Source organism: Paroedura picta, chromosome 4, assembly GCF_049243985.1.
Source record: "Paroedura picta isolate Pp20150507F chromosome 4, Ppicta_v3.0, whole genome shotgun sequence".
NCBI classification, from domain to species: domain Eukaryota; kingdom Metazoa; phylum Chordata; class Lepidosauria; order Squamata; family Gekkonidae; genus Paroedura; species Paroedura picta.
In genome coordinates, this window is record NC_135372.1 from 141664805 (window position 1) to 141691628 (window position 26824).

Genomic DNA, 26824 nt, shown 5'->3' on the forward strand with positions numbered 1-26824 from the left:
CTGAAACACGAATCTGCTTTAGACAGGTTTATGCCCCAGCGATACTAACCCAGTTGAGACAATCTCACACATACTTTTGTCTTACCCATTTTATAGCTGTATCAGGGACAGTCTGATTCTCCCTCTGCGATCACATTATGAAGAAGAAGAAGAAGGTGAGTTGGTTCTTATATGCCGCTTTTCCCTACCCGAAGGAGTCTCAAAGGGGCTTACAATCACCTTCCCTTTCCTCTCCCCACAACAGACACCCTCCTTTTTTTGCAACGATTCCTTTATTTCCCTCTCCATATAGTATCCAGTGTCTTTTATGATAAATATTATTAATTTTGATCTCTGTTTTTAATATTCAGGCATAATAATCTTGCATTCATTTGTGATAATGTAATCCTCCCAGTTGTTATTGTTTGTTAAGTAATTTTACTGCTCTTAGTCCTTGTATAAATATTATCTTCACAAGTCAAATGACTGAATAAACTGACGTACTATTGGATCCCTGTTTTGTGCCGAAGCTTATTCTCACTATGAGTGAAGGCCCTCCGTAAGCCTGCTTTTCTCCCTTTTCCTGCAGCAGCAGTCCTTAAAGGTCACCTTTCTTGGCTTGTGGGCTTTGGAAACTAGCAGTCAACCAATGTCTTGTTGCCGTTCTGCCTTCTTCACAAAACTATCAAAATGGAATTTGTTTTCATGACATAATCAACTCCATCATTTGTTTGTGAGGCTGTCTACCTCCTTGCTGGTGTTCAAAGGGATGGCAGGTGACAGTGGAGGAGCGAGAGGGTTGTGAGTGTCCTGCAGAGTGCAGGGGGTTGGACTACATGACCCAGGAGGTCCCTTCCAACTCTAGGATTCTATTATTCTATTCTATGATTCAACCAGGGCTTTGTGATAGCCCTGGGAGGGCTCCTGAATGGGTGGAGGTTAATTAAATTTTAACATATTAAAATTTGTTAGACATTTATCAGGTGATACGACCATATACAAGAGCCTCTTGTGGCGCAGGGTGATAAGGCAGCAGACGTGCAGTCTGAAAGCTCTGCCCATGAGGCTGGGAGTTGAATCCCAGCAGCCGGCTCAAGGTTGACTCAGCCTTCCATCCTTCCGAGGTCGGGTACTTGGAGGGGCGGAGCCTGTGGAGGGAACTCACCTTCCAAAGCAGACATTCTATTTAGGGGAGCTGATCTCTGTAGTCTGGAGATCAGTGTAATTCCTGGGGATCTCCAGGCCTCATCTGGAAGTTGGCAAGCCTAGCACCAGATAAATGGTGCAACCACCTTTTCCCATTGTGGCTTCCCACGGAGTTGAGAGCACCCTGCTACTTGGGAGATCTTCCAGAGCTGCTACAACATCTTTCGATGGGGTTTTCGAACAACAGACTTCTCTTAAGGGAGAAAAAAGACACGGGGCTTGCTATTTGACTTTGGCCTCAGCCGAGGATGTTTTAGCTATTATTTTAAGGAGCCTATAAATGCCGTGCTAAAATGAAGAAATATCCATTACTGTAGTCGAGAATGAATCTTTCTTGCTACAGGTTTGTTGGGCTTTTTTTTTTTTTTAAAGGCAGAGTAAATCGGTGATTTAAAAAACCCCAGCAAAAATGGGTTGACATTCTTTCCCATTTCAGTTGTAGTCGGTTACTGTTTTGAAAATAGCCTGGCTTGAAGTGAAACGTGAACTTGATGCAAATAGGACCTATTTATGAACCACCTTCTAGGATACGGGTCATCTGAACTGATCAATGTCTAATGCGGGGGTAGTCAAACTGCGGCCCTCCAGATGTCCATGGACTACAATTCCCAGAAGCCCCTGCCAGCATTTGCTGGCAGGGGCTCCTGGGAATTGTAGTCCATGGACATCTGGAGGGCCGCAGTTTGACTACCCCTGGTCTAATGCATTTTTAAAGTCTATACAAAATGAACTCCATTCGGGACACCCTGCCAGGGCTGTCAAGAATCTCCAGGGATTCACAAAACCCAGGTTGAGAAAGCCTGGATTAGCTCAGTGGTTCTCAGCCTTCCCAATGCTGCGACCCTTCAGTTCCTCCTGTTTAATCACAGAGTAGTTCAGCAGTGGAAGGAGCTGCCTAAGGAGGTGGTGAGCTCCCCCTCACTGGCAGTCTTCAAGCAAAGGTTGGATACACACTTTTCTTGGATGCTTTAGGATGCTTAGGGCTGATCCTGCGTTGAGCAGGGGGTTGGACTAGATGGCCTGTATGGCCCCTTCCAACTCTATGATTCTATGATTCTAATCCAGTTCCTCCCCCAACCATAAAACCATGCAAGGGTTCTTTCACAGAAATAAAACCGAAATTGACCAATGGTGTGAAGATTCATGGTTCAGGGCTGTATATAAATTGGGTTTTTCCCGGGGTTTCTCAGTTCAGTTCTGCCTCTTGTCCCACCATGCCGATCTCGCTCTTTTCCGCTGCTCCAGACAGATGAACGCTCTATCTGACCCACTCCATGCAATCCACCTTGAGTCCATGTAAGAAAGGTGGATTGTAATGAGGTAAATAAATAAATATGGCTGTATCAATATATCAACATCCCCCTTTATTCCGGCTTACCGGAATAGAAGGTTATTGTTGTTAGTTACGAAGTCGTGTTGGACCCATTGCAACCCAATGGACAATGATCCTCCATAGAGGGTAACCGCTGGGTTTTACCGCCATCTGGGGATTTATGTTGTTAAATATTGTTGTATGCAATTGTAGATCTTAAGGATTTATTAATTTTATTATGGGATGCATTGCTTTTATCGTTGTAAGCCCCCTCGAGACGACTTAGTCAAGAGAGGCAGGATATAAATTCAATACATAATAGTAATAATAGTAATAGTAATATTATTGAAGCTCATGAAGCTTTCCAAATTAAATTGCCTTGTTTTTGAATCCTGCTTTCAGACCCAAGAGCTTAACAAATTGTGACTGGGGCAGGGAAGAGAACTGCAGAAGGATCCGGCATGTGCATTCTGTAAACTGACCAGGTTTAATCAAGGAGGGAAAACTGCAAGGCATAGTTGGATGCAGCAGTGATCTGACCCTGGTTGCTCAGGGAATGCTGATAGCTGCTCTCCCCGGGGGAGTTGCAAATGGCCAACATAGGTTAAGCAAACCTGTTTTCCCCTCCCTCCCCCATGTAGATAAGCTGACTTTGCGTCTTCCTGTGGCACAGCACAATGGCTTCCCAGCTTTCTACCCATCTGGAGAGGAAGCAGGCTGCCTTTCAGCTTCCTGTCCCAACCAGGAGGGAGGTATCTTCCTCTCCGAGTTCTTTTCCTGCTTAGGAAGGAAGTCCCAAGAAGCTTTTTTGAAGGTACACATTTCAAGAAGCTTAGAAAAAAAGAGGCTGGTCCTACTAGTTTGGTGTCGTAGTTAGGAGTGCGGACTTCTAATCTGGCATGCCGGGTTCGATTCTGAACTCCCCCACATGCAGCCAGCTGGGTGACCTTGGGCTTGCCACGGCACTGATAAAGCTGTTCTGACCGGGCAGTGATATCAGGGCTCTCTCAGCCTCACCCACCCCACAGGGTGTCTGTTGTGGGGAGAGGAAAGGGAAGGCGACTGGAAGCCGCTTTGAGCCTCCTTTGGGTAGGGAAAAGCGGCATATAAGAACCAACTCTTCTTCTTCTTCTTCTTCTTCTACTACGGTGACCAAACGCCAGGTAGAGGCTAGAGATCTGGAATTACGGCTCGTTTCCAGTTAATGTTGCCAGGTCCCTCATAACAACCAGTGGGGAATGGGAGCAACTTACTGGGATAGAGAGGAAGGTCCAGGCAATGTGGAGACTTCACTTCTGGTACGTCACAGGAAGTGATGGCAACGAGGCATCTTATTGTACTAGTTAGGAACGGCAGTTTCTAATCCCTACTCCGCATGCAGCCAGCTGGGTAACCTTGGGCTAGTCACAGTTCTCTTAGAGCTGTTGTCACAGAGCAGTTCTGTCAGACCTCCCTAGCCCCGTCTTCTTCATAGGGTGTCTGTTGTGGGGAGAGGAAGGGAAGGTAATGGGAAACCTCATGGGATGGATGGATGGATGGATGGATGGATGGATGGATGGATGGATGGATGGATGGATGGATGGATGGATGGATGGATGGATGGATGGATGGATGGATGGATGGATGGATGGATGGATGGATGGATGGATGGATAGATAGATAGATAGATAGATAGATAGATAGATAGATAGATAGATAGATAGATAGATAGGCCATATAACAAGTTACTTAGAGGGATGTTTTGACCTTTTCCTGCTCGTCTCTCTTCCTTTTTGGAGACGCTGTGGTTAGTGCTCTTAGCACACCACTCAAATCCAGCACTGTTAACTTTGGGTGGAATCCGGACATCCTTAAATATTTAGATTGGCGTAGCTGTGCGTCTGGGACTGATGACAGCCTCTTTTAGTGTTGGGTGAAGATCCACAGGAGCAGCCCTATGCAAGAGCCCCAATTAGGGAAGGAAGGAGGTAGTTGGGTTTCAGGTCATGTGTGGTTATCCCTCTGGGGCATCTGTCTTTGCTGGCCAGCTGCTTGGTCTAGGTCCCGAAGCATTAATGGGCTTGTTTGCAATGCAGGCGTGCCGCGAGCCGGATCTTTCCTGCTCCTTTTTGCAGTTTTGTGCATCAGAGAGCACATCAGTGGACTCTCTCCCTCCCTCTCTCTCTCTCTCTCTCTCTCTCTCTCTCTCTCTCTCTAAATGTGACTATTTTGCATTAAAGGGGGACACTACAATGGGGATTCGATAGCTGTTGTTTTTTAATGTCAAGATTCATTGACTTTATACGCGTGAATGTGTGATACCAGACATTGTTACGATTGCAGTAGGGCCCTTACCTAGATGGCTCAGGCGAACCCAGTCCTCTCCGATCTCAGAAGCCAAGCAGGACTGACCCTGGCTAGTATTTGGACGGGGGACCTTCAAGGATTTGGGTGGTAGCTCCTCCATATTGCAGAAGCAGGCCATGGCATCCCTCGCCTGGCTTCAGACAAGTCTCAGGTCTCCTAGGTACGCCTCGAACGCCATGCAAGAAATACGATTGTGATGCGTCTTAAACTTTTAAAACCTCTTGAAAACCGCTGTAGACTAACGAAATAACGTTCCCCGGTGCTGACACGAAGAAGCGAGAATGGATTAATCAAAATACAATTGACCACAGCGTTGTACTTCTCAAATCTCGCTCTTTTCTTTGTGTGTGTGTTTTCTTTTTCCCGTTCAAGTTCCTTCAGTGCCCATTCGGCTGCCCTGTGATATGATCCCTGCCCCGCTTTTGGGGAGGGAAGGGCCCGGAATTTCTGCACCGCCGCATTCCCCCTCTCGCTGGCCGAAGATTAAGATGCGACCCGTCTGTCCTCCCTGCCTTTCCGCAGCCGGGCCCTTGTGTAAAACCAGCGGCTGGTGCTAGTTCACGTGGGTGAGATTCGTCTCCTGTGTTCCTCAGGGCCCAGCGCCAGCCTGAGCCGTCCCAGGGGCGAATGTGACAGCAAAGCGGACGCCCCCCCTCCCCTGCGGCCTTCACCACACCTTGCCACTCAGAGCCCCCCCGCCCTCCTCACCTCTTCTGGCGACACGTCGCCGGAAACCGTCCGGAGAACCTCTTCAGCTCAGGTAAGAGCCTAGTGCGGAGTTGATGAGACTCCCTAAAATGCTAGTTTTGGGGGTGGGTGAATGGGTTGTGAAACAATCCTAATATTTCGGAAGCTGAGCAAGGTTGGTGCTGGTCAGTACTTGGCTGGGAGACTCCCAACGATGGCCTAGGCTAGCCTGATCTTGTCACATCTCAGAAGCTAAGGAGAGTCAGCCCTGGTTAGGATGGGAGACCACCAAGGAAGTCCAGGGTTGCTTCGCAGAAGAAGGCAATGGCCAACCACCTTTGTCCATCTCTGGCCTTAAAAACCCTCTGGGGTCACCCTAAGCCAGCTATTCTGGCCAGTTTGACGGCACATTCCTCCACCACACGCCTGCACAAATGTCACGTGCGCTTCCTGCTGTAGTAGGATGACTTGAAGGACAAGAGGGCTTTCAGTTCTCCTCCAATCCCAGGATGCAGGGAATATTTCCTGAAGTGTTTTAATACAGCTGGACATAAAGGCACGTTGGCTAAGGCCAGAAAAATATTTCCATTTCTTTTATTATCCAGATTTCTTTCTTTATCCTATGGCGTGTGTGTGTGTAGCGCAGCCAGGAGATCCCACAACTGTGGGATTATCTGACAGCCCGGCAAGAGATGTTCAGAGGTGGTTTGCCTAGGCTTGTTTTCCTTGAGGTCTGCCATCCAACTACTAACCAAGGCCATCCCTGCTCAGCTTCTGAGATGGGACAAGATGAGGAGTGCCAGGGCCCTCCAGAGGCAGCCTTATACTGAACGCAGAAATTGTTGGACACCAGCATCCAACATTCGGGAATGTTTCTAATCTTGATTTTATTATCATTTTGAATGTGGGAGAGCATTGCAGGAATGTCTTTAAATGTTAAATGTGTTCTGAAGCTATAGAACGTGGCTTAAAATAGTCCTGTGTGGTTTCTGTGTGTGTGTTTTGAACGAAAACCTTCATTCCCTTTAAAAAGGAGAAGGAGCAAACAGCCATTTCTTTGCAGGTCCCTTGGCTGAAAGCTCTCAGTGATAAACGCTTCTCCTTGTCAACCGAAACAGGGAAACCAGTCTCCGTGTTGCTCCATAGAGGTGAACTGGGCTAAAATTTCCATTTAGCTTATAGGAAAAATTCCCCAGATGGGCCGCTGCTTTGGAGGATCACTGAGAGCCAGCGTGGTGTCCTGGCTAAGAGCAGTGGTTTCTAATCTGAAGAACCAGGCTTGATTTCCCCACTCCTCCTCTATATGCAACCAACTGGGTTACCCTGGGCCAATCACAGTTCTTTCAGAGCTCTCTCAGCAGTTGAAAAGCCTCTGCTTGGCATGCAGAAGGTCGCAGGTCCAACCCTCAGCATATCCAGTTAAAAGGACCAGGCAGGAGGTCATGGGAGACCCCAGTCTGAGAACCCGGAAAGCCACGACTAGTTTGACAAGACTGACCACGATGGACCAAGGTTCTGATGCAGTTGAAGGCCACTTTATGTGTTTGTGTATTCATGCCATCTTAAAATTTGTCTGCCTAAACCCTAAGTGTAAGGCCTGCTTTACTTTGTATAAGATGTACATGTGAAGTTGCCTTGCGCTCAATCAGATCATTGGTCTGTCAAGGTCAATAAGGTCTTCTCAGACCGGCAGCTGCTCTCCAGGGTCTTAGACCTTCCACCTGTCGAGCAGATGCCCTGCCACTGAGCCACAGCCTGTCCCTCAAAAACCCTTGGGCACACGAAGCTGCCTTTTCAAAGCCTCGATCCCTCAAAGTTGGCATTGTCCACTTAAACTGGCAGCCCCTCTCCAGAGTCCCAGGCCAAGGTATTTCCCATCACCTTCTGCCTGGTCCTTTTAAGCGGAGAGCCTGGGGATTGAATCTGTGGCCTTCTACATGCCGAACAGCTGCTCTGGCACTGAACAGTAGCTTAAATGGCTAACCCAAATCGGTGACTGTTTCCCGTACAGAGCAGTAATGAAGGCAGCTACTTCTGCACTGCCATTCCCCGTTTCTGCCTTGCATGAAATGAGACCTCAGGAGTGCTTCCTCAGTTGGGTGCTATTGGATCCACGGCATGTGCTTGCTGGTTTCATGCCTTTTCCATAGTGCAGGGGTAGTCAAACTGCGGCCCTCCAGATGTCCATGGACTACAATTCCCAGGAGCCCCCTGCCAGCATTCGCTGGCAGGGGACTCCTGGGAATTGTAGTCCATGGACATCTGGAGGGCCGCAGTTTGACTACCCCTGCCATAGTGCAATAGAAAGGAACGGAAGAAAAAACATTGCAATAAGATCCTGCGCCGTACTAGTGCTAAAGCAGAGATTTCCCCGGCCCTAGGGAAGCACGCCTGGCCTCGACCAGGGCCAGGGCCTTCTCAGTCCTGGCCCCTGCCTGGTGGAATGAGCTCCCGGGAGAGCTGCGGGCCCTGCGGGACCTTCCATCGTTCCGCAGGGCCTGCAAGACAGAGCTCTTCCGCCAGGTTTACGGTTGAGACCAGGCTTAACATCTATGCCCCCCCGGGACCTGAGGTTTGGGATTAGAGACGGGTACCACCAGTATCCCCTCTCCACTTGCTAGGTGGGGAATGGGTAGTTGATTAGCCGCTCTTGCCAGATAGTTATTAACTATTGATATGTTAATTGGTTTTTAATGTATTTTATGGGGTTTTATACTGTTGTAACCCGCCACGAGCCGCAAGGGAGTGGCGGGTAATAAATTCAATAATAATAATAATAATAATAATAATAATAATAATAATAATAATAATAATAATAATAATAATTTGGGTGGTTAAAGAGTACAAGCGCTCAGTCTAGAATATTGGAGTGATCGCTGAGTCTTTAATTCGACTTTCCTTTTTCAGGTCACATACGATGGATTTGTAGCGTTGTGGCAGTTAGAGAGCTCTGACACAGGTAAATGGGGAGGGGCAGAACCCAAAACCAGATTTGATTTGCAAAAAAAAAACCCGATTAATCGTTAATTTACGTACGTTCCCGTTTTAGATGCGAACGCTTCCCCGTCTGAAGACGCGGACGTGAGCCGCGAAGGTTTGCTCTCGGATCCTCCTCTCCCCAGAAGGCCGAGCTGCGCTTTCTGCAGGAAGACGTTCGAATGTGCGGAGCAGCTGACGGAGCACGTCCGCGAGCATCCTTTCCCCGTGATAGTCCCTTGGGATGTCATTGACTATTCCCGGCCCCTTCTGGCTGGCCTGGCAGAGCACCTAAGCCCCGACCCGTTCCCCCGTTTCCAGTGTCCCAAATGCCCCGCGAGCTTCACGCTCAAATCCAACATGGACCGGCACGAAAAGACCATCCACTTCAACCGGAAAAAGATGCAGTGCCCTCACTGCCTCAAGCTCTTCCGGGACAAGACGGACTTGAACCGGCACCTGATGTCCGTGCACTCCAGGGACCACTCAGTTGCGTGTCTCTTTTGCGGGAAGGGCTTTGGTACCCAGAAGCATCTCACCACTCACATGAAAGCGTGCTACCTGGGCTCCGCACAGCCGGGAGCTAAAGAGCGTTCGAATAACCGTGACCGAGATCAGGGATCCGATGAGGAGTAGGACCATTGGTAACCTCTCGGCTCGTGGGATCAAATCCATGAGCGTTTGTTTCTGAGCACCTGGACGGGCTTGTTCCGCTTTGACAGCGGTCCCAGACCTCAGAACAATTGCTAGGTGGTGGAAAAGAGCCATAGATCCACTCACGTGGATGCGTTTCCTTCCCGTCCCTCACCCGACAGACCGTTGCACCTTGCAAAACACTGATGGTGGAATTTGTGGGGCTTGTAGAGACAAAAAGCAACACAGCCCAGGGGTCTGTAACGAGGAGGTGTCACCAGTGTAAACTCTTATTGTGTCGGTAGCAGGAGCGGAGTGTTGGATCACGTTAGCCCCCTGGGCTGCATGGATTATGTCCATGCGCTCTCACAAACTCCAGCATCAGTTCGGTCCACCTGTGTCCCCACACATGCACTCCACAGGATCCAGGCCTCAGTACCTCCGATTCTGTGGCCAGCATCCAAACAAATGTGAATTGAAGGCAACTTCAGGTTTTCCTTGTATAGCACTGCCCCCATGTTACATGGCAAGCTGGTTTTTAAACTGATAGAGGTTTTTTAAATAACATTTTGGCATGGATTTCACCTGCTGTGGATGCCACCCAGCTATTACAAGCCCCTTGAATGAGCTGAGGCAATTCCATGGATCCATGCCTACGTAATGACAGTATTAAAGCGTAATTGTATGAGGTTACGGGTAATTCGTCACCACATTTTGTCACTGTTACTAAGGTCTTAATACTATGCTGTAATATTTTTTCTGTTTTGATTATGTGTGCGTCTGTTATATAAATGCAAGCCTCAAGAGCAGGTAGAATTTGATTAACTCAGGGATATTGGTCTTAGGGCAAAGTATTTTGCAATTTGTCTGCACTTATAGGTAACGTTTAGATGCAGTTTGGTTATTTGGGGCAGGTGGCATTTGTGAACATCCGAAAGCAAATCTTAGCTACCTACAAGGAGCATCACTGTGTGTGTTCTTCTTTCTCTGGAGAGTTACACGTGTGGGCAATGCAGCACTAGGTTGCTTTCTCACTGTAACTGGGCATGAAAGGGCTGCTCTTAAAGTAGGCTTCCTCAACCAGGGTTTCCGAAAACCCAGAGGTTTTCTTGACGGCCTTGGAAGAGTTTCCTGATTGAGTGGGAGTTAATTCATTTCTAATATATTTTTAAAATTAGTTAAACATTTATCAGGTGATATATATATATCCTTAACACTATTTTGCTCCCTTATATATTTGGGAAACAGCCTCCTGGGAGGAGACTGTCCGGGGCCCTGTCCGACCAGGTCCACCCTGATTGGCCCTTCTCCTCCAGCTCCCACCCTCCCTCCTTGCCTGCTAGAAACCTGGTGGCTGTGCCCTCTATTGTCGCCCATGCAGAAAGATGCAACAACAGGGCTTTGTGGCCCACAGGTACATTCCTGCTGGGAGGGAACTGGGGGGGGGGGGAGAGTTTGCAGCCTCCCTGCAGGCCGCAAAGTCCTTATGCTGCCTGCGGGGGGGGGGGGGGCTTTCCAATCCCTTTAGCCCGCTTTGCAGGCCAAAGGGAGCTGCGGCCACCCTCTCATGCCCTCTTGCCTGCCGCCCCTTTCAAAGCTCATTTTAAAAATGGGCTTTGATACTAGTATATATATAATGGACATGTCGACCTCCCCCCTCCCAAATGGCCAATGATGGGCCTACGTGTCATGTGGTGTGTAGTAGTTAAGGAGCAAAAACCTCTAATGTGTAGAACCAGGGCCCATTCTGCACAAGTTGGATAATGCACTTCCAATTAGGGTTGTGTGCAGCGGTCCGAATTGGCCATTCCAGGCCGATGCATCAGATGTGGGGGGGAGGCGCAGGCGTTGGTGCGTCAGTTGGCGTACACACGCAGGTGCAGATGTCCGCACCTGTGTATGTGCGCCGAGTTGGGCACCGGTGTCCGCGCCTCCCCTCCCCCCCCCACGGTGCGGCACTGGCTGCATCGGCCTGAAACAGCCGATTCAGACGCCACCGCGCACAACCCTACTTCCAGTGTACTTTTGCGGCTGGGTTTTCCTGTGTGGAACAGGATAATTTACTTCTAATGTGTTTTGATTATCCAATATGTGCAGGTTTGATTTCCCACGCCTCTTCCACATAACAGCCAGCAAGCGGATCAGTCCCTGATCTCTTAGAGCTGTTCTCGCAGAGCAGTTCTCTGGGGAGAAGAAGGGAAGGACTTTGGGACTCCTTCAAGCAGTGAAAAGTGGGGTACAGAAAATCCAGCTTTTCTTCTTCGAAGTGGACACCTTTTAGCATTCCTGGTAGCCCGATTAGCCCAGTTTGGCCCCACCTCCTTGGGAGCTAAGCAGTGTCAGCACAATCAGTCCTCAAGCAGCTAGAGCAGATGGCTGTGATTACTAAGAATCAGCATGGCTTTCTCAAAAGCAAGTCATGTCAAACCAACCTTATCTCCTTTTTTTGAGAAAGTTCCTACCTTGCTAGATCACGGGAAGGCTGTGGACATAGCTTACCTTGATTGCAGTAAGACTTCTGATAATGTTCCAAATGATATTCCTATTGACAAGTTGGTAAAATGCGGTATGGATCCTATTGCTGTTAGGTGGATTGAGAACTGGTTGACAGATTGCACCACAGGGTGCTTGTAAATGGTTCAGCATCTTCTCAGAGAGGAGTGCTCAGGGATCTGTCCTAGGGCCTGTGTTGTTCACCATATTCATAAATGATTTGGATGAAGGAATAGAGGAGGTGCTTATTGACTTTGCAGATGACTCTAAACTGGGAGGGGTAGCAAACACACTGGAAGACAGGTTCAGAATACAGGATGATCTTGACAGGGTAGAAAATTGGACTCAAATGTATAAAATGAATTTCAGTAGTGAAAAATTTCCCGCTTCAGTTCAGACTTTATCACAGTCGTTCAGACCAGGTTGTATGAAGTTAATACATAAAAGACCAAAAGAATATGGTCATTTAATATAATACGATTTAAAACATATCATAAAATAGAACTTAAAATCCCCTTCTTCTTTTGCCCTCGATTGCTCCCAGCATGAGGCTCTTCTCCAGGGAGTCCTTCCTTCTCATGAGGTGGCCAAAGTAGTTGAGTTTCATCTTCAGGATCTGGCACAGGGCTATCTGTAGCTCTTATTTCTCTTAAATATGACTTCTAGGGCACAGTGCTTTTCAGTGTAGTTTCATCTCATCTTTCAGTAATTTTGTTGTTATTCCAGTTTTGCAGAGAGGGAGAGGGGACAAAGGCTGACAAAGAGTTCACTAAGGGAGGCATGGATAAACCACAGCAAATCACACTCCCCCCCCCCCAAGTCTGAAATCTGCAAACTGATTTATTGGTCTACATCTCACCTTTCTCCCCAAGGGGGACCCAAAGCAGCTGACATCATTCTCCTCATCTCCATTCTTCCCCTTCACAACAACTCTGGGAGGTAGGCTAGGCTGAGAGTACGTGTGTGTGAGATGGGCTCAATATAACCCAGGGAGCTTCCGTGGCAGTCTGAAGATTCAAACCGAGGTCTTCCAGGCCCGTCTGATCCTCTAACCGCTATCTCATGCTGGAGAAGTCTCTTCAGGCAGCGAGGTCTAAATTCTAAGGTGGTCATGCAATTAATTTGTTGTTGTTGGGTGTGAAGTCGTGTCGGACCCATCGCGACCCCATGGACAATGATCCTCCAGGCCTTCCTGTCCTCTACCATTCCCTGGAGTCCATTTAAGTTCACACCGACTGCTTCAGTGACTCCATCCAGCCACCTCATTCTCTGTCGTCCCCTTCTTCTTTTGTCCTCGATCGCTCCCAGCATTAGGCTCTTCTCCAGGAAGTCCTTCCTTCTCATGAGGTGGCCAAAGTATTTGAGTTTCATCTTCAGGATCTGGCCTTCTAAGGAGCAGTCAGGGCTGATCTCCTCTAGGACTGACCGGTTTGTTTGCCTTGCAGTCCAAGGGACTCGCAAGAGTCTTCTCCAGCATCAGAGTTCAAAAGCCTCAATTCTTTGACGCCTTCCTTATGGTCCAACTTTCGCAGCCATACATTGCAACTGGGAATACCATAGCTTTGACTAGACGCACTTTTGTTGGCAGGGTGATGCCTCTGCTTTTTAGGATGCTGTCTAGATCTGCCATAGCTTTAGAGTTTTCATGGCAAAGATACTGGAGTGACTTGCCATTTCCTTCTGCAGTGGATCACCTTTTGCCAGAGCTCTCTGCTATGACCTGTCCGTCTTGGGTGGCCCTGCACGGCATAGCTCATAGCTTCACTGAGCTACGCAAGCCCCTTCAGCACAACAAGGCAGCGATCCTTGAAGGGGCCTGGCACGATACCAGTGGATTAAATCAAAACAATGCAGGCAAACCAATGATCATATAGTGCCTTTTTTGGCCCTGCCTCTGGATGTGTTAGCACTGGCGCATTTCCCATTATTTTGATGGGGGCCTTTTAAAAAGATGAGACCAGCTATCAGAGCATGCTTGATAGCTGCTAGGTAAAAAGGACCGTGGACTCTCTACAGCAGGGGTAGTCAAACTGCGGCCCTCCAGATGTCCGGACTACAATTCCCAGGAGCCCCTGCCAGCGAATGCTGGCAGGGGCTCCTGGGAATTGTAGTCCATGGACATCTGGAGGGCCGCAGTTTGACTACCCCTGCTCTACAGGGAAGGTGTGAAATCCTGAGCTTACAGGGGATGAAAGGAAGGCCGCAGAGAGCTGGTGTGTGGTTTATTGGAGGGGGCCGATGCCATTTGCAATTGGGGCTCTGGAGGCTATAAATACCCTGAAGATAACCACAATGCAATGCCTGAGAAATGCGTTAAACTCTCCAGCTATGTAACAGAGCAAGAGGCCAGGAGCACCTTAAAGATTAACAAAATTTTGTTAGACTTTAAGGGGGAACTGGATCAGGAGGGATTCAAATGGATAGCTGTGTTGGTCTGAAGTAGTACAACAAAGTTTGAATCCAGTGGCAGGCACCTTGAAGACCAACAAAGATTTATTCAAGGTGTGCACGTGTGCACAAGGTGAGCTTTCGTGTGCACGTATACATGCATGCAAAGGTGCCACTGAACTCAAATTTTGTTGGATCAGGAGTGGTTTAAGGATTTACGGCACTTTAGCAGAGTATAATGGCAGTCTTCACTGGCAGTCTTCAAGCAAAGGTTGGATGCACACTTTTCTTGGATGCTTTAGGATGCTTTGGGCTGATCCTGCGTTGAGCAGGGGGTTGGACTAGATGGCCTGTGTGGCCCCTTCCAACTCTATGGTTCTGTGATTCTATGATAATTGCAGCTTTCGCTATCTTGTGGTGTTTAGAGACCAGTATCTTGGTGTAGTGGTTAGGACTGTGGACGAGCCAGGTTTGATTCCCTGGCGAGCCAGGTTTGATTCCCCACTCCCCTACATACAGCCACCTGGGTGACCTTGAGGTAGTCACAGCACTGATAGAGCTGTGTTGACCAAGCAGTAATCTCAGGACTCTCTCAGCCTCACCTCCCTCTCAGGGTGTCTGTTGTGGGGAGAGGAAAGGGAAGGCAAATGTAAGCTGCTTTGAGACTCCTTTGGGTAGAGAAAAGCAGCATATAAGAACCAACTCTTCTTCTTCAGCAATCTCAGGGTTCTCTCAACCTCACCCACCTCACAGGGTGTCTGTTGTGGGGAGAGGAAAGGGAAGGCAAATGTAAGCTGCTTTGAGACTCCTTTGGGTAGAGAAAAGCGGCATATAAGAACCAGCTCTTCTTCTTCAGTCATATCAGGGTTCTCTCAACCTCCCTTCCCCCACAGGGTGTCTGTTGTGGGGAGAGGAAAGGGAAGGCGACTGGAAGCCACCTTGAGACTCCTTTGGGTAGAAAAAAGTGGCATATAAGAACCAACTCTTCTGAGAAAAATGATTTCTCAGGTAATCTTTCTTTCTTTCTTTCTTTCTTTCTTTCTTTCTTTCTTTCTTTCTTTCTTTCTTTCTTTCTTTCTTTCTTTCTTTCCGTCAACTCAGGAGAAAGTTAATTCTCCCCCAAGAGCGGATTCATGGGGAGTCCCACACTGTGGAATGACGGAAGCATCCGACCACTTCCTCCCCAAAAAGGGACTTCCTCCCCAGGCCAGACTGTTTCCTGCCTTTGAGAATACAGCAGTGGTTTTTCTATGAATTCTGGTGGTGCGTGTTTTGTTTTTTTTATGCAAGTTTAGTAGACAAAAACCAGCATTCAGGTATCAATGAAATCTTTCAATTTCTCCTTTTCCTCCTCCCTTTGTGCGTGGAAAATGCTATCATCACAGTTGGCTCATGGTCTCAGGGCAGGAGACATTGGGAGGTCTGCTGCCAGGTGGTTCATTAGAGTCAAGATGTAGAAGTACTTCTAGCTACATTTAAGTCTGTTTCGATGTATCTGAAGAAGTAAGCGTGCAGACAAAATTAAACTCCCCAGAATTAAACTTTTGGGGGGCTTAAAGGCACTGCTTGACTCAAACTTTGTCCTGTGACTTGAGACCAAACAGAATCTAAAAATGTTGATGGAGAAGATCCATCCATCCAGACAAGTTAAACAGGAATTGATTTTTAAAAACGACTCCGTTCTTTCTCTGCTGTGGCTTTGGGTGTTTACGGGGGCGGAAGATGCAGGCTTTCTGTTTCCGCTGCTTTTTCATAATCGTTAATCAATATTCCTTTAGAACTTCAATCCCCAGCCGGTCCTGGCCTCCTCCCAACCCTCAGGAGCTCTGTAGACAAGATCCTCAAGGCGACTAAAAACATCTTTCCTTTTGGAATTTTTACTTTTGAAGAGCAAAAGAACTCTCTTAGACAGTGTTGGTCTCTCTCTGTTCACTAGCCGTATTTTGTGCCTGGACATCTGCGGGCGTGCAGGCAAATAACTTCGGCGCTTCCCCTAATTAGCACAGCCAGCCTGCCATTTTGCAATCTGCCAGCCACTGAATAATTTACCTTGCTCTTTGACGAACAGTAGGCGAGGGGAGAAGAAGGCACAGCGAGAAGGGGAAAGCTCAGCAAATAGGAGTTTAGAGAGAAGAGGACTCTATTTCCCCCTGCAGGGACGGCATTCTCTTTTAACCCTCTGCCATACCTCTGTCTCATTATTCTCCAGGAATTCTCTGCGGGTGAGTTCCCCTTCTTCCCATTTTTGTGTTGCGTTCACAACAACCCTGCCAAGTAGGCTAGGCTGAGAGTGAGGGCTCTGAGGCTGTATGGTTGAGTGGGTATTGAACCCTGCTCTCCCCTCGCAAAACCCATTGTTCCAGTGACTGTACCAGTTCTGAAGGGAACAGGATAACCCATAAAAAGAAATTCAGCCAATTGTGGACTTGAATAATGGTCTCTTAATGGAATTTGCCCACAGGATTCAGTATCTTACGGCTATTAGCCATGGTGACTGAAGGAAGAAGATGGGTTTTAAAATATTCTTTTCACTATTTGAAGGAGTCTCAAAACGGCTTACAGTCACTGCTATAGAGGTAATACACATATTGATGTTAATATTAGTAGACCCCTACAAATATGCGACCAGTTTGGGATTGAATTATATACCCAAGAAACTATAAGAAATTAAGTTACTTCCAACAATATTATTTCCAACAAACATCATTAGAGAAGATTGAGATTACAATATTGAGAATTCACTGATGAAGGAAGTGAAAACGGAATATACCTGGGAATCCGTTTTGAAATTGCTTTGAACATTTTGATATTTTGAACATTAAATCACTTTGCCATCGCCTGCTTGAGACTTTTTTTCTTCTATTGACATCTGTAGCTGGCAAAATATTGGAACAAATAATCAAACAGCTGGTCCTTGAGCAGCTGGAACAGAGAGATGTGATTTCTAAGACTCAGCATGGGTTTCGCAAGAACAAGTCATGTCAGACCAACCTTATCTCTTTTTTCGATAAAGTGACTGCCTTGCTGGATCAGAGAAATGCTGTGGACATACCTGGATTTCAGTAAAGCGTTTGATAAGGTTGTGGGTGTCTTGCAGGGTGCAAGGGGTTGGACTAGATGACCCAGGAGGTCCCTTCCAACTCTATGATTCTATGAATTCACCCCTTGATGGGCCAAGTGACTGATTTGGGAAAAGGCATCTTCCTATGTTCCTCTCTGCACTGTTGTGTGCTTCCACTGAACTGCTCTTTAATTATGGCATATTAGGGGGGAAATTGGCTATAAGTTTTTGAAGCAATCAGTAGTCTGGGAAGACTTTATTGCGGTGTAATCAGGCAGTGTGTGTCCCAGGAAAGAAACACACAAGGTGTATTGAAAGCATAATTAAAGGCGGGGGTTTAATGGCAAAAGATTACTACTACTACTATTATTATTCATAATAACAATAATCTGGCTTTACATCTTCACAGTTTTTTTTGCTAATTCAAACCAAAAACTGCTGGTAGCCATGGTGCATCTTTTTCTGAGATCTCAGTGGGCCCCCCAATCTAGTGAGATGCTGGTGCGGGTTTCACAGAACTCTTTCTCTAGAAAGAAATGGGGGCGGGGGGGGGGGGAGAGATGTTGTTGAAGGATTGTGGAAGAAGCCCCGGTTGCAATTAAGAGGCTATTAAAACAGTAATTCAGGATGCTGTTTGCGGACTAAGTTAGCTTGTGCCTTGTATAAAAGACCAGAGGTTGCCAAGAGCATAATAGGACATAAACATTAACAGTAATATCCCCTCCACACACACACACACACACACATACATACTTATTTCATCTCAGGAGAAGGTCTGTGAAGCTCAAAAGCTAGCTCAGTGCCCTTCATGGGTCGCAGTCGGGGCATTAGGATGCTGTCACCATTTAGATTCGATCCCAGGAACACTTAGAGCAGTGGTTCTCCATGTTCCTAATGCCAAAGGTAGTCAACCTGCGGGCCTCCAGATGTCCATGGACTACAATTCCAATGAGCCCCTGCCAGCGATCGCTGGCAGGGGCTCAGGGGAATTGTAGGCCATGGACATCTGGAGGCCCGCAGGTTGACTACCCCTGCCTAAGGCCACGACCCTTTAATACAGTTCCTTATGTTGTGACCATAAAATTATGCAAGTGTTCTTTCATAGAAATTGAACCAAAACTGACCAAGGGCGCATGAAGATCCATTGTTCATGATTGTATATATAGTTTTTTTCCCCCCCAAGGTTTCTCAGTTCAGTTCTGCCTCTTGCCAAGGGGCCAAGCCCTATGAAGATAGGTTGAGGGACTTGGGAATGTTCAGCCTGGAGAAAAGGAGGTTGAGAGGGGACGTGATAGCCCTCTTTAAGGATTTGAAAGGTTGTCACTTGGAGGAGGGCAGGATGCTGTTCCCATTGGCTGCAGAGGAGAGGACACGCAGTAATAGGTTTAAACTACAAGTACAACGATATAGGCTAGATATCAGGAAAAACATTTTCACAGTCAGAGTAGTTCAGCAGTGGAATAGGCTGCCTAAGGAGGTGGTGAGCTCCCCCTCACTGGCAGTCTTCAAGCAAAGGTTGGATACACACTTTTCTTGGATGCTTTAGGATGCTTTGGGCTGATCCTGCATTGAGCAGGGGGTTGGACTAGATGGCCTGTATGGCCCCTTCCAACTCTGTGATTCTATGCCGATCTTGCTTTTCCGCTGCTCCAGACGCTCTTTCTTGAGCAAGGCTGTTGTGTGGATGGTGCTCCCTGGCCAAGCTGCTCACTCTGCCGCGACCCCCCAGGTTGAGAACTGCTAACTTAGAGATCAACAAGGTTCCCATAGCAGGCACTTTTGAGAGTGTAAACTCCCTTCATCAGATACAAGCAGGAATAGGGACCCTAGGGTCAATATTCCCAGTCAGAGGGTGGGTCGGGTGCTGCAGACAAACATGTTGGGATGCAGACAATAAAGTCAGGCCCGGTTTAAGGATTCATGGGCCTTAGCAGAGCCAGCTTGGTGTAGTGTTTAAGAGTGGCAGCTTCTAATCTGGGAAGCTGGGTTTGATTCCCCACTCCTCCACATGCAGCCAGCTAGGTGCCCTTGGGCTAGTCACAACCCTGACTAGGGTGCAGTCTGCATGGGGCTTTTTACCCAGCCCCAGTTCAAATGAACGCCTCCCGTCAACACTGAATTCGATTTATGTTTTGATTTGGGACGCTTTAAATTTTCCCTCTGCAACTTGAATGATTGATCCGCAATGACCCTGCCTTTCCCCCGCGATATGCAGAAGTGGATATAAGACTCGATATTTGAAAAATTGGCATCAGTAAATGTGCAGCTCTCTGCTGTCTCCGTCTTCAGTGTACAACTGGGCTCTTACTGATTTCTATTGCTCACTCTAGGAGTAAGCTTCATTTGGGGGTGGCCAAAACTTGGACAATAAAGATGATGGCAAAATATATATATATGATGATAAAGCTCTAAACTGAATAGGAATATGGAAAGGTATGTTATTTTTCTACCAAAGAAATGATTTTATTAAAGTTAAAGCCATAAACAGTACCTCTAGAGCAGGAGAGGCCAAACTGGCTCACCAGGTGTCCATGGACTACAATTCCCATGAGCCCCTGCTCTATAGTATTACTTGATCAGGAAACAACTTACATACAAACGCTTACATATGAAGCAAAGGATTCCTTCTGAATGTATCTGCAAATTATATGATTTATTAGACCAGCAAACAGACATTTGTTATCTCTGTGCTATTCTTTGTGAAATCTTGCTTGGAAGATTGGAAATTATTGTTGGAAATTATCCTCCTAATCTTCTTGGGAGGCACCATAACTCCATCCTTTGCACCAAACTTGCTGGCAATGTATTTTTCTCTTTTGCAGCCCCCATTCAGGGTTCCTGGAGGGGGTCTTTGTCTGATGATAGAGCACATTCCTCTCCCATTTGCAATTTGGATAACATGCCCTGTACCACCGAATCAAATGCTCGTTCAGCTGCGAATCTTGCCCCGCCTTCCAGGTGACCAGCAAACATCCCAATTTTATTCGATAAAACGTCTCGTGTCTATTAAAGTCGTGCATTAAAAAAAAAAAAAGTCCTGCTGCTAGGATTGGAGGGGTGTTTGGTGACATCACAGGGCATCAGCCAATCTGTAGTGTCCTAATTTTGCCAGTGGTTTCTGCAACAAAAAGGCACAGCTCCCCCCGCCCCCCAGTCAACCCTGCAGAGGGAAAGGTCCATTTGGGGGATGATGCCTCCTCCAAGTTCTGTTTTCAGCTCAAAAAAATGTTATGTCGGTCTTGCATCCCCACACCATTCGAGGTCACGTGCGAAACACAGGCAATTCCCCAACATCAGTAAACATCAGCTGAACGGCATAGCGCTCGATGTTCTCACACCTCCAAGCCCCTCCTCACCTTTCGGCTGTGTCGCTTTCATCTGCTGCTTTTTCGTGCTTCTCACCGTCCACATTGGCTGCTGGAAATGACGGAAGAGAGCAATATGCTTTACACGCAACTCTCTTCCACCTGTCAATCAATCCAGGCAGCCAATCCCTTATCTCCATGTTTTAAAGGTCCCGAGATGCCCCTAATTTTATTAAACAATTCATACTTCTCCATTTAAACACCTGTGCATCTAATCTAATCATAGATGCATAGTGCTTTTTGAATGCCACCCCCTTACAGACCCTTCCCTATCCCCCATCCCAATGTCCCTCTCCTTTTTAGATGAGATTTTTTTGTATAGAATGTATTTGTCTCTGTTAAGAGAAAAAAAATGTGTGTAATAAAAGCCTGCGCTAAACAATCAAATGTGCCCCAGCGTTCGGGGTTGCCAGCCTCCAGGTGGTGGCTGGAGATCTCCCACCATTACAACTGATCTCCAGGCGACAGAGACCCCCCGCCCATGGAAAATGGCCTTTTGGGCAGGTGGATGCCTGCAATTCTCAGATCCTGCCTCCAAAAATCTCCAGATACTTCCAAACCCAGAGCTGGCAACCCTACCTGGGGTGTAAGTCCTCTATACTGTGAAACTTGGAAGCCATTTGTGGAATATAATTTGTAGCAGTGCCCTGGTTTACAGAGCTCAGAATGTATAGATATTTTGGAGGGGGGGGGTTAAAAATAAAATTCTAACCACAGAAATCGGTGCCGTCTCTCTCTTCTACATTGCAGCCAATTGCTAAGGTTTGTCTTAGTCATGGCAGGGAAATTCCTAGGTGATGCCGATGCAAATCTTAGAACGTCCAAAGTGTTTGAATCACCCAGGCCAAAAACAACAATTAGATACTTCTTTTTTTGGGGGGGGGAATACTTTTTTGGGGGTGAAGAGATCCTTCCCGTTTTCTGGCGCTGAAGGTGTGATGTGTCTTGAGGCTTGTTTCCGACTTTCATGAATGTTCCCTGCTGGATGGGTCCCCACTTGTGGTGCGCCACTCCTTCGTGGATGTCACAAACCGTAGGCTGGTCCGGCTGACCATAGGAGACCCCCTCGAAGAGAACGGCCTCGTACACAGGTAGTGACAAAAGAAGTCCGTCTTTATTGAAGGGCTCCATGAGGCTTAAGCAGGACAAAGCGTGGCAAGAACAGAAACGTCGACAGAGACAAGCCCAGATGGACCCCTCTGGTCTATAGATAGGGGGATAGTTTAAGCGGGAGAAATCGTCCTCATAGAGGGGGCTTTTGATCAAAAAGGCACAAATTCAGGAGACGTCCAGTCTGCTCTCTCTGCCATCCCTGGCAGTAAATTTCCACCCTACTATGTGAACCGAGGAGGAAGGGAGATAAGGAGGAACTCTGCACAGCGAGGGGGAGGGATAAATGCGGGTCGTAAACCGTGGGATGGAGAAGGGGAGGGAAGGCACAGAAAAAATACAAGGAGGTGGGGGCTAGGGAGGGGTGAGGGATCCGCAGGACCGTTGAACCTCTAAGTCAGGGGTAGTCAAACTGCGGCCCTCCAGATGTCCATGGACTACAATTCCCATGAGCCCCTGCCAGCATTTTCTGGCAGGGGCTCATGGGAATTGTAGTCCATGGACATCTGGAAGGCCGCAGTTTGACTACCCCTGCTCTAATACTCCCAAGGAGATTGGGAGGGCGGTCATGACAGTGGAGCATTTCCCCCAGTTGGGACTCAGCTCTCTGTAGTGTTAAACCCAGGCTTGGAAGTACTTGTGGTTTGGGCAGCCTTCTCTTGCATCTGAAGACTATCGACAGCAAGGGCTCATGGGAATTGTAATCACTGTTGCGTAGAGATCAGTTGTAAAACCAGGAGATTTCCTGCCACTGCCTGGAGGTTGGCAACCCAAGGGTCAAGATGTTCTCCCAATAATTCATTGAAAACATTTATCTCCTACCTTCTCTCCTTGGTTATTTTCTTAAATAAAATGTGTTTTTATTTACGTTATTTATGCCCTGCCTTTCTCATTGGGATTCAAGGCAAATTACACAGAGTGAGTCCGGACGATCAACAAGATGGGCAGTGAAATAGGATTTGGGTAGCGGAATCTACCAGAAATCAAACAAGCAACTGAAGCAAAGCTTAAGTGTTAACATGACACATTAAAGGAGACAAACGTATATAGTAAGAAGATCTAACTTACAATAAACTATACACAGTATTCATTCATTCATCCATTCATTCATTTATTTATTGACTGCCCCTATCAAGCCTTCGTCTCAGGGTGGTTTACAGCGTTTGTAAATAAATCAGTTAAAGCCAACAAACAAATGTTTAAAAACAACCAACATTTGTTTGTTCGTTTAGATTTTTATACAGCCCTTCCATACAGCTCTGGGCGGTTTATATATAATGCCAGAGTAATTACATAGAAATCTATAATAATATGACAAATATAACAATTATAATGTAATATGTCAACCAAAACAATATTTTAACAGAAAGAGTAACACTGACAAATCCTTGGTTCATTAGGAAATCCTTGGATAGGTGAGATTGTTTGGTCATGGAAGGGGGGGGTGTCTGAGGGGGGACCAGGGGATGTTTTGGGTCGGTCGGCCTCAAGCAAATGCTGGTGGAGGAGCTCCCTTTTCTAGGCCCTGTGGAAATGTGGAAGTTCGGGCAGGGACCTGATCTCTTCGGGGAGCTCGTTCCACCAGGTGGGGGCCAGGACCGAAAAGGCCTTTGAGGTCTTTAGGGCCAGGGATCCACAGCCAGATGGAGATGGTACCAGTTGATGGTTTAGTTCAGGGGTAGTCAAACTGCGGCCCTCCAGATGTCCATGGACTACAATTCCCAGGAGCCCCTGCCAGGCTCCTGGGAATTGTAGTCCATGGACATCTGGAGGGCCGCAGTTTGACTACCCCTGGTTTAGTTTTATGTGCTTGTACAGGCGAGAATGGCCACAGCCCCTAATAATTTCCCTCCTTAAATATGTGAAGCCTTTAGTACAGGGGTAGTCAAACTGTGGCCCTCCAGATGTCCATGGACTACAATTCCCAGAAGCCCCTGCCAGCATTCGCTGGCAGGGGCTTCTGGGAATTGTAGTCCATGGGCATCTGGAGGGCCGCAGTTTGACTACCCGTGCTTTAGTACAATGCCAGCCCTATTGCCTGCACAGAAAGAGTTCTTTTGAGTAGTTCAGTTTTGCCTAGTTTGCAGAAAGCCAAGAGATTCTGCAGGCTGGCCCCTGCAGAAGGCCCTGCTCCGATGAGCAAAGCTGTCATTCCGGAGCACAGGAGGAGGTCATGTCTCACAGGTGTGAGTATCCAAGGCTATGAAGCGATTTGCGTATGATAGCCAAAATACTTTAAATTGAACCAGGTAACTGATGGACAGCCAATAGACGTTTGCAGGCTGCATCAAGTTCCCGCTGACATCTGAGTTGCACCGACTGGCGTTTCGGAACTGATTGACGGGAGACCGTTTCAGGGTCCATCACAACAATCTGTTCTTCACAATCTTTGCTGATGTCTGTTGTTGTTGCTCCTTGGAGTTTGCTGTGCTCCTGTTTTAATTATTTATTATTAGGTTATTATTATTATCTGATAACCATCAAGTATTTAAAAGGCTGCCATGTAGAGCAGTGGTCCCCAACCGTTTTATCTCCGGGGACCACTCAACGCTTGACAATTTTACTTCTTTTGCCGAGGGACGTTGCCGCCGCCACCTGAGCCCTTGCTCCGCTTGCTTTCCCACCAGCGCCCCTGACTTCCCACCACCCACTGGGGGGGGGGCGCTGCCAGCAGCAGATGTGCAGTGCCACTCCAAGGGGGAGCCCCAGCCATGGCGGCCGCTGGAGAGCACCAAAGGTGAGCTGGGGGCAGAGTGGCAGGGCAGCCCCCGAGGCAGCAGCCGGGGAGGAGGACAAGGAGGAGCCGCAGCCCGGTACCGACTTATCTACGGACTGGACTGGTACCGGTCCCCAGACTGAGGGATGGGGACAGCTGATGTAGAGAATCATCAGGCTTCCTCGGGAGGTGGCGGGTTCTCCATCTTTGGAAATGTTTAAACAGAGACTGGATAGCCTTCTGACAGAGTAGCTGATCCTGTGAAGGTTCAAGGGGGTGGCAGGTGACAGTGGATGAGCAATAGGGCTGTGGGTGTCCTGCACAGTGCAGGGGGTTGGACTAGATGACCCAGGAGGTCCCTTCCAACTCTGTTATTCTATGATTTGATGATCTTCAAGCAACCAAGATTATAATATCGAGAGGAAATGGTTGCAGACTGCCATGGAAGTTTAATGACCGAATGTACTTTAATCTATAATGTCCTGTGGCTACTGGACTCTGCTCTCCTGCCACATCCCCCCCCCCCCTATTTAGCATCTGTTGTATTCCTGAATGCAACGGGCTTTGTCCCTAGTATGTACATAAAATCCAGATGCAGCTATTAAAACATAATGCAACAGCGGGGGGGGATTGTTGAGGGACTATCAGGCCAAACGAAACAAGGGTCTTTATTTATTGGCAGAAGACTATGATAGAGCGATACTAGCCATAAAAGTATTCTAATTTTCTTCATCCAAAAATGTACTCCCCCACACACACATACACACACACCCCTATTGGTAATGGCAGCAGATGCATTCTAGTGGATCATGGTCTTCAGCTTGATTTTTTTCTCCTGTCCCTGCGATGTGTGCATTCCCTATCGTTGAATTACAGGGCCTAAATCCTTTCCATTTGCAGAAATGCTTCAGGGTAAACATTTTGCCTGCCGTACTGTGTATTCTGCTTCCAGTCATGTATCAGGGACGACGCCATTTACTCAGCTGCTCAGTGCATCCTGCTGGTAAATTCGACCCCAGAGCTGTCCTCGTTTCCACGTTTCCCTGGAGAACACCTGAGTGCTCTTCGGTTCTAAAAGCAAGAGGGAGAAGCACTGTTGGGAGAAATTAATTTCGTCTAAAGTCTTCAGTAGGTCACACATAAAAACATTGAGACCAATTTAAAGGAGGCTGCCTTTAAACAAGCAGCTTGGTGTAGTGGTTAGGAGTGTGGACTTCTAATCTGGCACACTGGGTTTGATTCCCCGCTCCCCCACATGCAGCTAGCTGGGTGACCTTGGGCTCCCCGGCACTGACAAAGCTGTTCTGACCGAGCAGGAATATCAGGGCTCTCTCAGCTTCACCCACCTCACAGGTTGTCTGTTGTGGGGAGAGGAAGGGAAGGCGAATGTAAGCCGTTTTGAGACTCCTTCGGGGAGAGAAAAGTGGCATTGCGCGTGCGCGGCCCTGCTTTCCTCTCCCCCCCCTCCCACAGTAAGAAGCTTGCCGGGCCGCAAGCTTGCGGCCTGGGAAGTTTCTTACTGCCGAGGGGGGGGGGGAGAGGGAGCCACGGCCCGGTGGTTGGGGACCACCGCAATAAGGCACTGGGGGATTAAAGAAAAGCTGGTTTCGGTGTGACTCACTGTCACACGGCGCTTAATGCTACAAGTGGATTACAGGGACAGCCATGGACACTGGCTGTGAATGTCTGCAAAGAAAGCGTATAAAGATTGGCGCACAACGCACCAGATTTCCTTTCATGGGAAAACCCCTCTTGAGAGCCCATCACTTAGCTAAGCTTTCTTCGGCTTAACGAACAGGAGGAGGCCTCCGTCGTAACCCAGACTGTCTTGTGCTTCTCTTCCAGTGAATGAGTTCACGGTGATTCGAAAAAAGTTCAAGTGCCCCTACTGTAGCTTCTCAGCCATGCACCAGTGCATCTTGAAGAGGCACATGCGCTCCCACACCGGAGAAAGGCCCTACCCTTGCGAGATCTGCGGAAAGAAGTTCACCCGCCGGGAGCACATGAAACGGCACACCTTGGTAAGTCGGAGCCCTTGGGAGAGCGCATAGTACGGGGTCACTCTTCCAGTTGAGAAGATGAGCCACACCTGAAAATCTAGTCCCACCCCCACCCTACCACTCAAGGGGGGAGGAGGAAGGAGGGCGAGATAGCTTGAGATGCTAAGCAGATGACTAAGCACTCTGTGATAGGTGGACAATAGAGGGGGGCATTTCAGGCCTCAACCATAGACCTGGCGGAAGAGCTCCATTTTGCCGAAAGATCCCACAGGGCCCGCAGCTCTCCTGGGAGCTCATTCCACCAGGATGGGGCCAGGACCGAAAAGGCCCTGCCCCTGGTTGAGGCCAGGTGTGCTTCCCTGGGGCCGGGAACGGTGTCATCATATTTGCAGCTGTTGTATAGGGAGAAACGGCCGCTTCAAGACAAGCCCATGATGGGAATCAAAAGATTCGTAGAGGAGTCCAGTGGCCACCAAAAAGATGCAACAGATTTATCGAAGTGTCGGCTTTCATGGGCTTCACACTTCATCAGATGTTGCAAAGGGATCCAAA

General features: G+C 47.9%; 1 protein-coding gene across 3 annotated transcripts in view; it reads left to right on the forward strand.

Moving 5' to 3' along the window:
- The window catches only part of ZBTB46 (zinc finger and BTB domain containing 46), a 76118-nt gene that overhangs the window by 38984 nt on the left and 10310 nt on the right, over window positions 1-26824 (forward strand). For 2 of the 3 annotated variants that reach the window (XM_077335938.1, XM_077335937.1), the window contains exons 4-6: window positions 5437-5603; window positions 8438-8489; window positions 8580-13683. In XM_077335938.1, coding sequence (XP_077192053.1) covers window positions 5437-5603; window positions 8438-8489; window positions 8580-9142 — 782 coding nt within the window. In that variant the 3' untranslated portion in view covers window positions 9143-13683. Of the gene's footprint in view, window positions 1-5436; window positions 5604-8437; window positions 8490-8579; window positions 13684-26117; window positions 26294-26824 lie in introns of those variants that run through there. The other variant, XM_077335940.1, reaches the window with a different exon arrangement.